Genomic DNA, 17,191 nt, shown 5'->3' on the forward strand with positions numbered 1-17,191 from the left:
AGCTAAAATCATTCACTTGACCTTTTTCCCTCATACTGAAAGTGTATAAAGGATATCACCGTAGGTCTTATTTACAAAGACGCAATAGGAACCTCCCACTTCAATTCAACTTAATCAGCTCTAGTCTCAAAGTGACCGTTTCCTTTGCCAGCTGGGTATTTTCCAGATACAAACTGTTCTCTAAGCTATAATGATCATTATGAAAAATGATTGCTATCAGCAACAAGAGCCTTAAATTCACAATCACAGGTCAAAAAAATAGTAATTGTAATGATAACACATAAGTAATAGCTGTATAAATTGAGCGTACATTTTTTAAAACATGTAACGTCTGATGCAGTGGTAAAGTGCCAAAAATTAATACGAATGTTTCGACCTTCATTTAATCACAGTGCAGACAAAATGTCTTCAAAATATAGCCATCAATTTTAAGGAACAGCTATACGCAAGCTATTCCGGTTTCTTAGACTATGATGTACCATAAAAATTCCTGAATAACTACAGAAGATTCTAATAATGATCTGTTATTAAAACCTCAAAAACCAAAAATTAAACTTCTGGCACTATCAGGTAAAAGCACCAAAATGTCAGATCAGTTCTTATATTGATTATGTAAATATTTAAAAAAAATTACATGCAGTATAGAAACACAGTAAAAAATATTAACCCTTGCAATTTAAATTACATATTACAGGATGACCATTTCACAGACAACATGCAGTTTTGGATCTGGTAAATTTTACAGTCATGCACATAAATAGTAGACATACGAAATAATAAAAGTACATGACCAGTTAAAAATAGAAGAAGTATATGACCAGTTAAAAATAGAAGTATATGACCAGTTAAAAATAGAACAGATTAAAAAATAAATACATAAATAAAAAAATAAAACAAACACTGAACTGCACACACTTAATACAACATACTTATTGTCACTTACGTGTTATATGAAGCAATGCAAAGATGTCCCCATACACAAAAATAAGTGATCAATTATACAGCTGTTGCCTGTTGGAAAATGAGCAACGCTTTTGCAGTGATGTGTAATCATCCCAAACTGGCTGCCTCTCCTAGCGCCACCAATCTCTTTCTCATGAAAGAACTCCTGACAGATAGTTTGGATCCTCACCTCCCTCATCCCTTTGCCTGTGCTACACTGTAGCATTACCATACGTATGCTCTGATTTCTAGCAGCCAGCTAATGGTTGCTGGAATAAAGTACACGGCACAACTGCTAAGCATATTATTAGCAATATCACATTGAGAGCATTATTAACGTGTTCAGTCCCAGAACAGCATGCAATTATTTTATTGCAGCAAAAGAAGTGGTATTGTAGTGCCATTTAGCAGTCTATAGTTAATAAACATTTTTCTATTATAAACCCTAATGTTTCAAGATTTAAACCCTGCATTCTGTGAGAAACAAACCCTGTTCATATAAAGAATCCACAAAGAAAAATCGTGACGCTAATGGGCACCCTCCAGGAGAAAGCTCTCTATTATGTCACAGTTTTGTCAAATTGCAAGGCTGCCAAATGCTGAGATACAGCTGCTGCTCCAATAAAAGGAACCGAATCCGGTCTTATTAGGGAGGACTATGACGGCTGCACAAAACCCATCATCCATTCGGATTTATGGGTATATTTATAAAGTACTGACATATACAAAAATAACCTTTGCAAGCAAAAATAAAAAAAACAATGTGTTCCAAAATTAAAAGGCTCATCCACCATAATGCTCTTACATGTTTCTTAATTTGCAAAAAAGGAAATAATCATAGATTAACATAAGTGTAAAAGGAGCACAATATAATAAAACCATGAATAAAACTATTTTCTAGCATATTAAAAACACAGCTTTACTATTATGCTTCCCTTGGTAAAATATAGGAAAATAAGTCAAGAATTAACAAGTTGGGCTGCCCCCACACCATTACCTAGTTTTTGTCTCTACCTTGGCTACCTCTTGGTACATCAAAACGTTCAAAAAAAGGTCACAAAATTGTAGGAAGTCCTATTAAGTACAGATTAGTTAGTCACAGTACTGTGATTATGGAATAGGGGGATATTTTAAGCAGTTTAGCAGAAGAAAAAACACAATCCCTGTGTGTTGTCAGCCCACAAGAGGACTTAGGAGCAGGTGCATTTCTGCTCGATCAACATCTTTTTTTGTACTTGAATGGTCTTTAAAGAGATGAAACACAGGTAAATGTGCATGCATTGTATAGATGTATGGTTATAAACGATTCACTCTTTGGAAAAAAATAAATAAATAAACTTTTTTGCAGGCATATAAACGTGCATTATTTAATTTTATTTTTGTAAGCAGTCTGCAGAGCATTGCACCCAGGGAACAGCAAATTGCAGGTGCAATGTCAGGTTTCTGCAGATTCTTAGCTGCTGTACAGGCAGGCAGTTACTTGAGAGCAGGAGGATCAATGAACTAGGAGTTCATTGAGAAGTACAAGCCCCGCATGGTTTTCAAATAGGTGACAGCGGGGGAGGGGAGAAGATAACCCCACTTGCTGTCATAAGGGGAGATGGGGGTGAGAGGGAAAGCATGCTGAACATGTTACACCCTAAATATGGGTGGAACATGTAACATATTCAGAAAAGTGAACTTAGCCTTTAATAATTATTTTGTCCTGACATACACTTTAATTTCACTTAAGTCTTTACATAAAGAGGTCCATCAAAATTTTTCCTCTCAACCCAAGCCCATAATAAAGAAAATACAAACAAAAAAAAAAACCACACAAGTATTGTGAGACTTACCTCAGTCACAGTATTGCTTCCATGGCTTAGCCATTTGCCTTTTTGGATCCTGTGTGTGCAGATCATTGGTATAGCATCCTTGCACTATCAAGAACATCCTTCAATTAAAACCCAAATATACCATCTCCTACTGTAGCTTACGGTCTTCTCTTGCTTATACGTACTATTACATGAACGGAAAGTACGCGGACCTTTCATTCAACTGCCTGTCCTCCATTTGTCAATCCCTTTTCATTCATGGAAGCTTTAGTACAACTTATGAACGGAAGGAAGGGGGTGGGGGAAGGAAGGCTCCAACACAGTTGGCACTCTTTCTGAATGCCTGCGGCTGGTCCATCTCATGTTAATGCCATGGCACCAGTAGATTATGGCTGCAAGACTAAATGGTGAAGGGAGGCATAAAACTTTTATAATTAGTGACTCCTGGTTACTGATTTATAAAGAAAATGCAAAACTGGAAAAACTCTGGAAGCTGTGCATGAAAAAAAAGGTAGGCAGAAAGCAAAGAACTAGTCCCCAGTATTGCCTGTGTTATTCCTGTAGCTTATCCTTCCCTCATTGCCATTTACTGTGTCTTGTTATGTGCAGTGTTTTTGTAAAGTGGCCATCTGGTAGAGGCAGGGCTCTGCTTAGTCAGTTCAGAGCCTTCGGCAAAGAAAACAGTGATCAGCACAGCACCACCAACCAAATCTCACTCCAACTCTTCTGAAATCAGTAGTGCCTTAGATCCCACACCCACGTTTACATTCTTCAGGGTCTTGCTTAGGCACCATTAACAATTCTAAAGGCTCTTTCACACTCAGTACTCTCTCTTTCCAACGGCATTTGACAGGCAGTGAGGAGTTATAACACGCCATGTCACACCACCCAAAACCCTATAATGGCACCACTGGGCCCCGTTAAACTCAACGGGCACCCAGAGTTAAAAATGCTGCATTATCTGTACTGCTGTACTATTGGGTGGGCAGCAATAAAACTCAGCCAGCTATTTTTGTGGACCCCTCCTCTGAAAAAGCAATAATGCCTTCTTATAAATTCACAAATCTTCACTTGGAGTTCAGTTTCACTTTTTATAGTTCTGTGGCCGCCATGTGTCTTCGATTCCAGTTGAACTTATTTAAACTCAAACAACTCCATACAAAGTGTGGCAATAAACATACAATTCCGCTTTTTCATGTGAAAAATACAGAAACCATTATCTTTGTTGGTTACAGCCATACAATGCAAAGATTTTTCCAACTGTCATTACAGAGTTCTACTACGGTCCGTTAAAATTGACACATGGATTTTTTGCCACTCGGAAAAGCAGCAAGGCAATAACATGAGTAGAGAATGACATTTCCGGGGGTGTACTGAATGTCTCTATTGTTTCCATGGTTACAAGGAAGCAATGTTTAAATTTTTGGCTAGTTTTAGAAATTCAGAGCTCGATGCTGATAGAAACGAAAATTTTTAGTAAAATTACAGACTGGCTTTTGCAGCAATTATATATTTATTAACATTTTTAAAGACAATGAAGATGACAATAAAACGTTTCAAATGGAAACTCGCTATCGAAAATACTTTTTATGCAATCAATAGTTTAGTAAACATAAAGCAAAATAGCAAAGAGCCAAAACGATTTTAATTTTGTCTTTAAGCTACAGCTTGTACGATCTATGGAAAAACCATCTATTATGCTTTTGAGCAACTGACAGCCTCTCCATAAAAGAATGAATGTAAATATTAGGTACATGTGCAAAAAAGAAAGGGGAAAAAAAAAAAAGAAAAAGAAGGACCATGAACAGGGGACTACAAACCTAAGCACTAAGAAAATCCAGGAAAAATATATTTGAATTCTGATTGTAATAAAGAAAACATTTAAGATTCCTTACTTATAGGATACTGTTGGTGAAAGGTTTGGGGGAGGGAAAAAAAAAAAAAACCCCAAACCTTTTCTGGGTGAGGCCAGTCTCCATATAGTACAGGCTCAACCAGCACATGGACCAAAAGGTTCTAGCTGGTATAGGAAAATTTTAGGGACCCCATACAAGACATCTAAAAAGGAAGAACAGACTTTGGCTGATCCAACTGTAAACAAGAGTGACTCCTTTAATCAATGTAGAAATAGTCTCCTTAACCACTTGCCCTTCTGAGGATTTACCCCCTTTCCTGACCAGGCCTCTTTCTGCTATACAACGCTGCACTATTTCAACTGGTAATTGTGCGGTCATGCAATGCTGTACCCAAACAAAAGTTTGGTCTTGTTTTTTCACACAAATAGAGCTTTCTTTCGGTAGTATTTGATCACCTGTGTGCTTATTTTTCACACTGAAAGAAAAAAAAAAAAAAAAAAACCCAAATATTTAGAAAAAAAAAAAAACTATTTTTTACTTTCTGCTATAAAAAATATATAGTAAATTCAAAGTTAGTCATAAATTTAGGCCAAAATGTATTCTGCTACATATCTTTGGTAAAAAAAAAAAAAATCCCATTAAAGTGTATATTGATTGCTTTGTGTGAAAGTTATAGCATCTACAAACTATGGTATAGATACTGCAATTTACACCATTTTTTTGCTATAGAGTGGTGCACTAGTTTGACAATTGCGCAGTCATGCAATGCTCTACATAAAATGAAATGTATGTCCTTTTTTTCACACAAATAGAGATTTCTGTTGGTGGTCTGTTGGTGGTATTTGATCACCTGTGCGCTTTTTATTTTTCACGCTATGAAAACAAAAAAAAAAAAAAACACCAAACATTTTGGGGAAAAAAACCCCGATATTTTCTCATTTCTGTCATAAATATTCAAAAAAACTCAAGCTTCGTCATAAATTTAGGCCAAAATGTATTCTACTGCATGTTTTGGTTAAAAAAAAAAAAAAAATCCCATTACATGTATAGTGATTACTTTGTGTGAAAGTTACAGCATCTACAAACTATGGTATAGATAATGGAAATTACACAGCTTTTTTCTGACTGCCTATCACATTTCTTGAGGTGCTAAAATACTAGGACAGTACAAACAACCCCAAATGACCCCTTTTCGGAAAGTAGACACCCTAAGTCCATGGAAGATTTTTTTTGTTCCCACAAGTCTGTGTAAAAAAAAAAAATGTTTTTGTAATTTTTCAACAAGCTTTTTAAAACAGATTTTAGGACCTCAAAATGTGCTAGCCAGATTCCCGACTACCCAACATCTTTCGAGACCCTATGTAAATATGTGCCCTGAACTGTGCAGTGTTGTACCCTATACTAATACTCGACTAGTGTATGGTAGCGAAGGAAGCAGTCCTTGAGGCAGAGCCCAGTTGGCCAGGACAGGAGGGACAAAAAAAAAAAAGTGGGTGCTGTGTCTTATTCCGTGTCTGCCACAATGGAAGGAGTATGGCACAACTACACATCTGTCAAGACATGGCCACCTAAACTGACAGGCCGGGCAATCTTTGAGGTGATCTTTGGGTTGGGGTACCAGAGAGGACATCCGGAAAATGCCTCTCATGCAGCCGGCTAACTGCATCTGGATTTGAGGATTGGGCCACAGCACCTTCTGGATACAAAAAGGGCCATGATGATCTCTTCCTGGGATTTTAGGAAGGATCCACTTCATCCAGTTGCTTTGTAAAAATTACAAAAGCGTTATATATAGCCAAATGAAATAAATGCATAGACACCTTTTTGTACCAGTGTCGAGCTTTCCGAGAAATTAGGTACAGATTCATTTGGTCAATGAAGTCCAACCCACCCATGTTAAGGTTATAGTCGTGGACACAGAGGGGATTCTCAACGCCAGATACCATGTTAATTTGGACTGTTGCGTCTTCAAGAATAGAAGACAGGACGAAAACATCCCGTTTGTCCTTCCACTTCACTGCGAGCAATTCCTCATTTATCAAGCAGGCTCTCTCACCCTAAGTCGGGTATTTACAAGCCATTGGGGGAAGCCCCGAAGATTAGGTCACAAGGTACCACATGAGCAAATTCCAAGATTGTACAAATGTCTAAATAGTGGCACGCTTGTATATAAATTGTCCACGTATAAGTGGTACCCCTTACGGAACAAACAAACACAGCACCAAGTCCCAAACTATCTTGCCACTGCTCCCCATGTAGTCTGGGTAGTCGGGGGGCTCTACTTCGCTGTCTCTTCCCTCATAAACCCCGAATTTGTACACATAGCCTGTGACCCTCTCACAGAGCTTATACAATTTGACCCCATATCTGGCACGCTTGCTGGGGATGTACTGTTTGAATGCAAGGAGGCCAGTAAACTGAATGAGGGACTCGTCCATGCAGATGTTTTGCTGGGGCGTATACACATCTGCAAATTTCTCAGTGGGGCGATTTATGAGGGGCCGAATTTTGTAGAGCCGGTCATGTTCAGGGTCACCCCAAGGATGACAGAGTGTGTTATCATTGAAATGCATGAAGCGCATTATCATCTCAGATCTATGCCTGCAGGGGCATATGATGAATCAGGTCTGTGGACCAATAAGACCGCAACTCATTCTTTTTTGTAATGCCCATGTTGAGGGTTAGGCCCAAAAAAAGTTTTCAATTTGGAAACTGTAATGGGTTTCTATGTGAATAGTCTGGCAATGTTTGAATTTGGGTTTGCGGCGATATATTGTTGAGCATATAAATTGCTTTGGCCCACAATCAAATTGTACTAATCTTCTGTGAAAACAGCTCCATAATAATCAAGAGTAGTTAAATTTGCTGTTTCCACCTGAATGCTAGGTTGGACAGTGAATGGGGGAAGTACAGGTGCTGCAGAATCTGTGGGCTGCCAATCAGGATTTGAAAGCACGTCCGGAAGGACACTAAGGGCTCTACGGGCCTGTGTTCGAATTCTTCGTGGCTGCGGGACACAACTTGTACTTGCCGTGTACTGCACTTATGGGACTCACCACGTCATCAAGTGATACTGCAGTGCTGGTATAAAAAAAGACCAGGATATACTAGTCCACTGGTGCTTGCCAGTTCACCAGAAAGGTAGTGCGGCACTAGTACTGGCACTCTGCTGCATATGGGACAAGTCATACGATCCTAGCACTTCAGCTTCATGGGGTCGGGTACGCCTGATCTTAACAGGGGCCTCTTCTCCATCTCCCAAGCTACCTGTCAGGGTGCTGCTGTCTACAGGTTCGTATTCTGAGACTGATTGGGTTAGGGAATCTTCCCCTCTGCTCTCACCCGACATGCTCAGAATCCTGTAGGCCCCTTCAGTAGTGTACCTTTCATTGGACATTTTGGACTAGTTCCTAGTGCTCACGGGAAAGCAGCACCCGGCTGTCGGGGACTGCTTGAACCGCTACAAAAACAGAAATCAGACCTGATTCTGTGAACACTGTGGTTTTGTGTGCAATGTATTACAGGTGACAGTGATCAGAACTTATACTAACACTGCACTACTTGTTAGGGGTGGGGTGAGGGGGGGAAGCATTGGGACTAAATGCTAGCGCTGGCAGCGAACGGGGATGATCCTGCTAACACTGCGTTTTTGGGGACACTAATACTAAGGGGGCACTGGTATAGTTTTGTTCGTGAGCAATATATAGATCCGTACAAACACTATACTAGTAATGATGCTGATCAGCGACCTACATCGTGACTGCGATATTGTGTGGGCAATCTAATGCTAGCTGACCCTAGCTGGGAGGGACACTAACTGACCCTGACGTTATCTGACATCACAGTGGCACTAATACAGTGATCAGTGAAAAATATTGTACATCGACACTGTAGTAATGGCACTGGCAGGGGGTAATCAAAGGGTTAAAATGTCTAACGAGTGTGAGAGCAGCGTGCTGCTTTTACTCACGTGTGAGGTCTTTCTTCTCTCTAGAAGAGAATGGTTCCAAGGAGAGAAGAACCAGCTAGATCCTGTGCCTGTATTTACAAAATACAGGCACAGCTCTGCATCTCTATTCGCTGTAGGAGATCGGTCAAAATCACTGGCTGAGACCAGGTGACATACACCTCCTCCAACGAATGACAGCGGGGGTCAGCCCACATGCACGCTCTAAACCCGGAAGAGCAAAGTGACATAAGGGTCCGTCACTTTGCCTACAGCTACCGCCTGTCCGCAGTACATTGCGGGGGGGCAGACCGGAAACAGTTAAAGTGGTTGTGAATGTTTACATATACCTAGTGAAGTGACTATCTGCAGGAGAAACAAATCTGTTTTTTCTCTATAGCAGTACAAAGTCCAGAATTTATACAGCTTGTCTGAGCTTTCAGAAAGCACTCTGTGGACCTCAGTGAGGAAAGCTGAGTGGACACACCCCTTAGCACAGCACACAGGAACAGAGCCAAGGTTGTCAATGACAGGCTGTGTGCTGGAGCTCCCTCCCAATTACCTTTTTACCTCGTGGTGTCAGGAAAATTTGTCAGAAGTTACTCATGCAGAGTGAGGCTGCAGACTGAAATGACACTTGCTTTGGATTGGGAAAGGTATGCACAATAGAGGGATATGCTTTGTTCATATTTCATGTCTGATATTTACAACAGCTAAGTTTTGGAGACATTTCCCTAGTAGGGGAATCATCTTAATCAGATTTCTAAGAGAGTGTGGATTCTTCCCCCTCCTCCAGTACCATGTCTAGCTCAAGGACAAAGTCAAAATACCAAAGTGGAGGAGAAGTAGAAGGGGTGACTCCTGTCATGGAATGTCTCAACAAACAACAGAAATTCTGCCCATGAACTCTGATATTGGGCAGGCATGGCTGAATAATCGGCTGAATGACCACAGAAAGGCAGCAAAAATGGGGAGAGGTTACCAGGGCCCTGAACAAACTACAGCCCCCAGTAGAGCAAAAGATGAGCCTTAGCTTTTCAGCTCATCTAACCCCTTTTTATGCATATGGTATGACGTGTGAATAAAATGTACTTGGCAGGGTACCCATGTCCTCTGTAGGAGCAGTGCAGGGGGGTTGATGTCTTGAGGCAAACACCTGCAGGCCACCATAATCCACAGTCAGCAAAAGTAAACTGCTATTGGTGTGCTCTTAGGATCCAGAGTCAGGATAGGATACTTGATTGGTGTTCTAAATGTAAAAAGGTAGGGTCCGGATGCACATTTGCAAAAACCTCCTCCAAAGTGAGGTAGTGCATGTGAAGTAAGGACTTTTCAGCTGGCAGGCACAGAAGCGCCTAGTTCATGTTGGCTCAGTACAGCACTAAAAGCAAGAGTCAGTACACGGAGCAGCACCATTGTGGATGCCCCCCCAAAGAACATCTAAATGTCACGAAGCATCATTAATCTCAGTCATCCTGGACTATAAAACAGCGCCACTGAAGAGGTGGAAGGTGGTAATGTCTTTCCCCCAAGGATTAAAAAGTAATACGCACCCTGTACTGACTTTTTTTTTTTTTTTTTTTAAAGGACTACAACCTGGTGTACTCACCAGATCAGTAGTATGAAAAAGGGGAATTCACCCTTTCCAAGGTGGGCATGCCCTCTCGGGAGCCTTCAGACCCTTTTACACCTCTGCACCAGACAGACCATGACCCTGGGCCTGTTAAGCACCCTGCAGCAATGCAAAGTACAAGGAGGTAACATGAATCTCCAACAGTCTGAAGCACCAGTCACTACCCAATACAAAGAGATACAGGAACCTCTGCTGAATCAGATGTTACCTTTTTTCTTGCTGTATACAAGTCAGCTTTGAGGTGTTCTTCTGTTTGGGTATTCTACCTATCCATCTCTATTGTTGTGGAAAAAACCTTTAAGAGACATTCATGGACTGGACTGCCATTAGTGCAAGAGATACAGCAGAGAGTACTCAATTGGGGTTCTCACTTGCACAACACAAAGCCTGACCGTGGAGACCACGCCGGAGAAGCTAGATAGTCTCATGCTCCCAAATTTGCAGAGGCTCACCCTTCAGTTTACTATACAGGTGCATGGAGTTTTAGTAGCCTGAAGAGAGAAACACCTAGGAGTATTTCATAATAGAGCTACACAAACTTTTATATAGTAAATAACCAGTGTGATATGAATGATCTAAAACTTATAAAATATTAAAAGTAACTACCTTTCAGATGCTGTCCCTCCTTTAACTAAGCTCTTTGATACAGGATAGATCACTGATCTGACTCACCAATTCCAGTGAGTATATTTCCCCTTGATTTCTCAGTTGCTCCATTCACTAAAGCAGATCACATATGGTGTGGTCTGACACATTTTTCCCAAATGTCATATGCAATGCTGAAAACGACAATTCACTATCCATTTATGCAGTATTTACCTCAAAAACCAAATACACTCAGTAAATATCACATACAAATGGCGTAAAAGTCAATTCACTAAAGGAAATACATAAATAAATGCATGTGTTAAATAAGTAGTCATCCAGGCATGTGATAGTTAAGGAATGTGTTTCATTTTAGCTGGCTGTTAAGGAGCCAGCAGCCACTGGTGTCCTTAACCAGTAAGCAGTTGGTTGTTAAGGAGCCAGAGGCCGCCATGTTTTTAATCATGACTAAATCGGCTGATTCCCCGCTGACAGCAGAATGTAAATTAAATAAGTACTGGCATTCAAAAAAAACTATAAAAAAAACAAAACAAAAAAACACTGCGTGGGGGTCCCCCCCAATCCTGACCAGACCCTTACGGTCTTAAGAACCTTGGGTATGCTTCTGGTGCCGCTCAAGGCTGACAGCAAACGAAAATCACCGTCAGAAAAAAAGGAGATGGGAGCAGTGTTCCAAGTAACTCCAGAAACTTAGCAGTATAGAGGAGGATGAATGCCGCTCAAAGCCCTGTGACCAAGCTCCCTATGGGTGGGGAAAAATGCATTAGAGGGCATGGCCAGAGTGATGGCTGAGGTCATCCTACTATATCTTGTTCCTCTGACTCCTGGGAATCAGTTTGAGCACAGTTCAGCCTCATCTAGACCCCTAGGGGTTTATTTACTAAAGCTGGAGAGTCCAAAATCAGACTCCGTTCTGCATAGAAACCAATCAGCTTCTAACTTCAGCTTGTTCAATGAAGCTTTGGCAATGAAACCTGGAAGCCGATTGGTTTCTATGCAGAAGGGAGTCTGATTTTGGACTCTCCAGCTTTAGTAAATAAACCCCTTAGTGTCTGCTATGGGCTTTGAGGGGAACCTATATCAAAATTCAAAAAATAAATACGACATGAGGTCCACACCCAAAATCCATACCAGACCCTTATATGAGTGTGCAGCCTGGCAGGCCAGGATAGGGAGGTTTGTGCTCGCAGCTGCCTTCAACATTAGGGGGGAGGGTGCTTTAACCAGAGGGCCCCCAAATCCAACCCCCCCACACTCGTTCACCAAAATAAATGTGCAACGTAAATAAAAAACAGATAGTTTTTGACAAGTCCTTTATTGCAAAAAAAAAAAAAAAAGTTCTGTTTTTTCATAAATTGGAAAAAAAAGTTTTGTAAAACGCTAAGAGGTATTTTACCACAAAGTGGTGCATAGCTCTGCGTGAATTGAGCCCAATCTCTCCAACAGGCTTCAATGCCCCCCCTTCCTCTTCCCTCATTTATTTTCCTGACTTAAATACAATTATTAAATACAAATATTTATTTTTTTACTCCTGACCAGAAGAAATAAGAAAATTACTTACAGAGGAACCAAACTCTAGAATTTGTGCCAAGGTAGAAAGAAAAGGACTAGTCAACAGCATTGCCTAGGTCTCCCTGCAGATGATCTTTCCCCATTATCCATGTACAATGCCTTATTTGCCACACTTTGTGTGGAGGCGGCCCTTTTGCTGGCGGCAGGGCTTTTGTTTCCTCATATCCGATCCTCCAGCAAGAACAACAGAGAACAGCACGGTAGTGACATGATCAAGTCTCATTCCAAATCTCTTACACTAGCAATGATAGGCTGCAGTGTCTTCATCTCACATGCAGATATACAAGGCTGTAAAAGTAAGAGTGCTTAGGCACCCTCACATACCAGGAAGTACACTGGCGATTTTTAGGCCACTTATTTGGCACAACAAAGGTACATTTTTCAGGCTACTTCTTTGGCACAATTAACATTTTTAAATTTGTCCCTATAATGTCACAAATATTTACCTTTTTAGGTCAGTTACACTTTTTTATAGTTCCCTTTAATATCTGTATATGATCCATTGCAGGAAGATAAAGCAAGCTTTTCACAAACAATCCGGGCTGGCCTGCAGACTCCTTTCACGTTTCTACACCCTTCCTCTAGAAACAGCATAAGTTTTGTGGAACCAAGAAATACCGTACATGGCCTGTAGACCCACCACAAGGAGCAAGCCTTAACATTTTTAGCAACCACAACCGCTGGCCAAACAAGGATAACATTTAGGGCTCATGTACACGGGGCATTTGGAAAACTCTTCTGAACAATGCTGGTGTACTAGGCCCCTTTGAATACATGGAAAACACTTTGCATGCATTTCTGATGATGAAAAAAGGCTCTGGACAGCATCTGGACATGGAACAGTTAAAAAACGCTTCTAAATGCAAATGCTTATAAAACGCGGTTAACCACGTTTAAGAGTTTGGCTTTGAAACATCAGTAAAATCTACTCCTGAACGCAAGTTTGGTGCATTCAAAACGACTGTAAACTCAACTGCCTGTAAATGACTATGTGTACATGGACACATAGGAAAACATTAGGGAAAGTTCAGGGGCTGCTGAAAAAACGCTGAACAGCTCCTGAACGTCAGTTTAGGAGCTGCAGCGTACATGAACCCTTAGGGCCACCAAGAAGGTAGGCATAGTCCTATGAGCTAGATTTAAAACTGCTATTAGAAGAGCATAGATAACCTCTACACAACTAGTCTACAGCATTGATAGAAGCCGTTCTGCCAAATTCTCCATGAACAGATGATAAACATTAACACAACCTAATCTAATATTTACATGGACTACAAAATCTTTTTATTTTCAGTGGATTGATATCTGAAGTAATAACTTGTGAATATATACATACCCAACTCTCCTCCATAATAGGTATTTAATAATCAGAGACAGACATACTGTTTAATTATTATAATAATAATTAAAAAGTTTAGGTTCGAAGTGCCAATACAGAGATCAAAGTTGGCCTATCATTAAATTTTAACATTTGTCTATGCATGTGACTATCCTACAAAAGTAGAATCATTACACTTTACATTCCTCCAGCTACAAAGACAGATGTGAATGGCACAGCCATCTCTTTAAAACACTGTGAAATATGTTGGGAGCAATACAAATGAATATAAAGATGTCACATCATCTTACCTTGTATGTGTGGTCCATTCGTGGCCTGCACTGCACCTGATCCAAAGCATCATCTGTATTACTTCTTCTCAGATTACCAATAGCAACATCTGGCACATTGCTTAAATCTAAAATTCCAAAGAAATGATAGGATTAAAAAAACTGAAAAATTATAAAATGGTACTTTTTTTAGTTGCAAAAAAAATATTTGCAGTAGTTACATAAAAATAGGAAAGAGGCAGCTTACTTATAACTACAAACATGGGGGGGGGGCATATCTGTCAATCCCATCACAAGGCAAAGCAATTAGAGATGAGCGAATCGAACATGACGAAGTGGAATTCGTTCCGAAGATTTGGAAAAATTCTATTCGCGACGAATCCGAAGATTAGCAAACTTCGGATGCACGAATCGAATTTTCCCAAAAATGGCGGCGACATGTGTGGCGACGGAGAAAATGGACAGAGAAGATGGGGCGGGGATCTCTGGGAAGGCGCGCAGACAAGGCGCGCTGACCCAAAATGCATTCATGACATGTGATCGCATTAGCCAATCAGCAGCCAGCCAGCACTGTGTAATGGTGGAGCTATAAATCGCGGCCATCTTAGAATTCTCCATTAGCCTCCGTTCATTCAAGAGAGACAGACCTGTGTGTATTAAGGGACAGAGTTAGGGCCACAGAGACTTTAGGGCCACAGAATCGTTACTCAGGGACACAGAATCGTTACTTAGGGCCACAGCTATCAAAGAATCGAAAATTTAAAGTGACATACACCCTTTTTTTTTTGGTGGCTGTCGTGCACAGTTGGTGCTGCAGTTTGCCGATTGTGCAAAATAAACTGACTTTCTGCTTTACAACCACTATTGTACGTTCAAAGAGTTAAATCCATTTACACGCCGGCTGGCGGTAATATTTTTTGGGTGATTAGTGCATTCCAGTGACAGAAACGTACAGTTTCCAGCCAACGGCAAGCTGCAATTGACCGATTGTGCTAAATAAACTGACTTTCTGCTTCACAACCACTATTGTACGTTCAAAGAGTTAGATCCATTTACACGCCGGGTGGCGGTAATATTTTTTGGGTGATTAGTGCATTCCAGTGACCTAAACGTACAGTTTCCAGCCAACTGCAATTGACCGATTGTGTACAATAAACTGACTTTCTGCTTCACAACCACTATTGTACGTTCAAAGAGTTAAATCCGGTTTTATTTTTGGGGTGCTTATTGAATTAAAGAGTATGTCAGACAACACGCAGAGGAGTGGCAGAGGAGGCAATGTTTCAGGAGCGAGCAGACGTGGCAGCAGAGGAAGGGGTCGAGGCAGCACTAGTCGCAGCCAGAGGCCAGTGCTCCCGGTGTCATCCAGCGGTCGTGTCTCCACCGACAACCCTGCCGTCATCGATTGGTTGACTCGGTCGTCTTCCTCTTCCCAGGTCACCTCTGACACCTACAGCCAACGGTCGGTGGGTACGTCAGACACAACCGTTAGTTGGCATGGCCCGGGAGCAAGCCCACTGAAATCACGTGTCCTCGACCTGCCCCTGTCCTTTGGTGTTCCCTCACCAAGCGAAGTATCGCATGCTGTGGGCTCAGCCCCACTGTACAGTGAGGAAGAGCTAACAGAGGGCGGTCAGGAACGGGGGGAGACATCCGCCTCTTCAGCAGCCAGGCGAAGAAGTACTGGCGAGGAGAGTGGCTCGGTAGCCGGTCTAGAGACAGGTCTGTCTCCTGACCCACACGCAGCCGAGGGGGCTAGTAGTGAGGCGGAGACCCTAATTGATGATGATGAGGCTGATCGCACTTGGCAGCCTCGTCGTCATCAGGCTATTGCTTCCGCATCATCAGGAGAAGAGGGTGCCAGCTTGCCAGCGAGCAAAACAGTCGGTGGGTTGCCCAGGAGGCAGCAGTGTCAGTGGAGCCAAAGGGCCACGGAGTAGAGCACCAGCTCCACTGCAGCCTACCACCACGGCCAGTAGTGGTGCCGGTGTGCACGGAGGAAGTAGCAGTCAGCCAGTGAGGAGTAGCGGGGGCAAAGTTTCCTACTCGGCGGTGTGGCAATTTTTCGTCAAGCCGCCCGAGGAAGTAAACGTAGCCGTATGTCGACTGTGTGGCCAGAAAGTCAAGCGTGGCCAGGGGGCCAATGTTGGGACTACAGCGTTGCGTCAGCATATGCAGCGTCGCCATTCGGTGGCCTGGGAAAACCGTGATAAGATACGGCGGTTCTGCCTGCCCCAGCCCCCGCTCCATCACCCGCTCCGTTACTTGCTCCGTCACCCGACGTCAATCGCCCTCTATCAGCCAGTCAAGGCTCCAACACCTCTGCTGAGGGGAGTTGTCGCTCGTTGGCATCTTCCGCTCGTTCAGATGCTCCTTCTCCTGCTACTCCTCTTCACGGATTCCGTCAGCAGTCTTTCTTGGAATCCGTTTCCAAGAGACAACAGTTTGCGAGCACGCACCCGACGGTGCAGAAGCTGAACGTCCTCCTGTCCAAGTTGCTGGTGCTGCAGTCCCTCCCTTTCCAAGTGGTGGACTCAGCACCTTTCCGAGAAATGATGGCTTGTGCCGAGCCGCGGTGGAGAGTGCCAAGCCGTCATTTCTTCGCCAAAAAGGCAGTGCCAGCCCTGCATTCACATGTAGAAGAGATGGTGGTCCAGTCTTTGAGCATGTCGGTCTCTGCCAAAGTGCACGGCAGCGCCGACGTGTGGAGCTGTAACTACGGTCAGGGACAGTACATGTCATTTACGGCCCACTGGGTGAACGTGGTGCCGGCACAGCCGCACCAGCAACTTGGACAGGCTGTCTCCGCGCAAACTGAAAATCGGAACCATGTTGACCGACAACGGAAAGAACATGGTGTCTGCTCTGCGTCAAGGAAGGTTGTGCCATGCGCCATGCATGGCTCACGTGTTCAATCTGGTTGTCAAGCGGTTCCTAAAATCCACCATCCCACTGCAAGACATCCTTAAAATGTCACGTAAACTTTGCATGCATTTCAGCCATTCCTACACCGCAAAGCACACCCTCCTTGAGCTGCAGCGGCAGAACGGAATTCCACAGCATCGCCTGATCTGCGACGTTGCAACAAGGTGGAATTCAACCCTACATATGTTAGACCGCCTTTACGAACAGCGAAAGGCCATCACCGATTTCCTGATGTTACAAGCGGATAAAGGTACTCCCCTGTGTAACTTAGATGTCAGCCATTGGCAGC

General features: G+C 42.4%; 1 protein-coding gene across 4 annotated transcripts in view; it reads right to left on the reverse strand.

Annotated features, from left to right (window-relative positions):
• The window catches only part of TIAM2 (TIAM Rac1 associated GEF 2), a 386,278-nt gene that overhangs the window by 46,196 nt on the left and 322,891 nt on the right, over positions 1–17,191 (reverse strand). For all 4 annotated transcript variants that reach the window (XM_089669764.1, XM_089669762.1, XM_089669765.1 and 1 more), the window contains one exon: positions 13,999–14,105. In XM_089669764.1, the coding sequence (XP_089525890.1) occupies positions 13,999–14,105 (107 nt within the window). The remainder of the gene's footprint in view (positions 1–13,998; positions 14,106–17,191) is intronic.

Source organism: Staurois parvus, unplaced genomic scaffold (assembly GCF_062004578.1).
Source record: "Staurois parvus isolate SC_StPar_1 unplaced genomic scaffold, SC_StPar_1.0 ptg000081l, whole genome shotgun sequence".
Classification (NCBI taxonomy): domain Eukaryota; kingdom Metazoa; phylum Chordata; class Amphibia; order Anura; family Ranidae; genus Staurois; species Staurois parvus.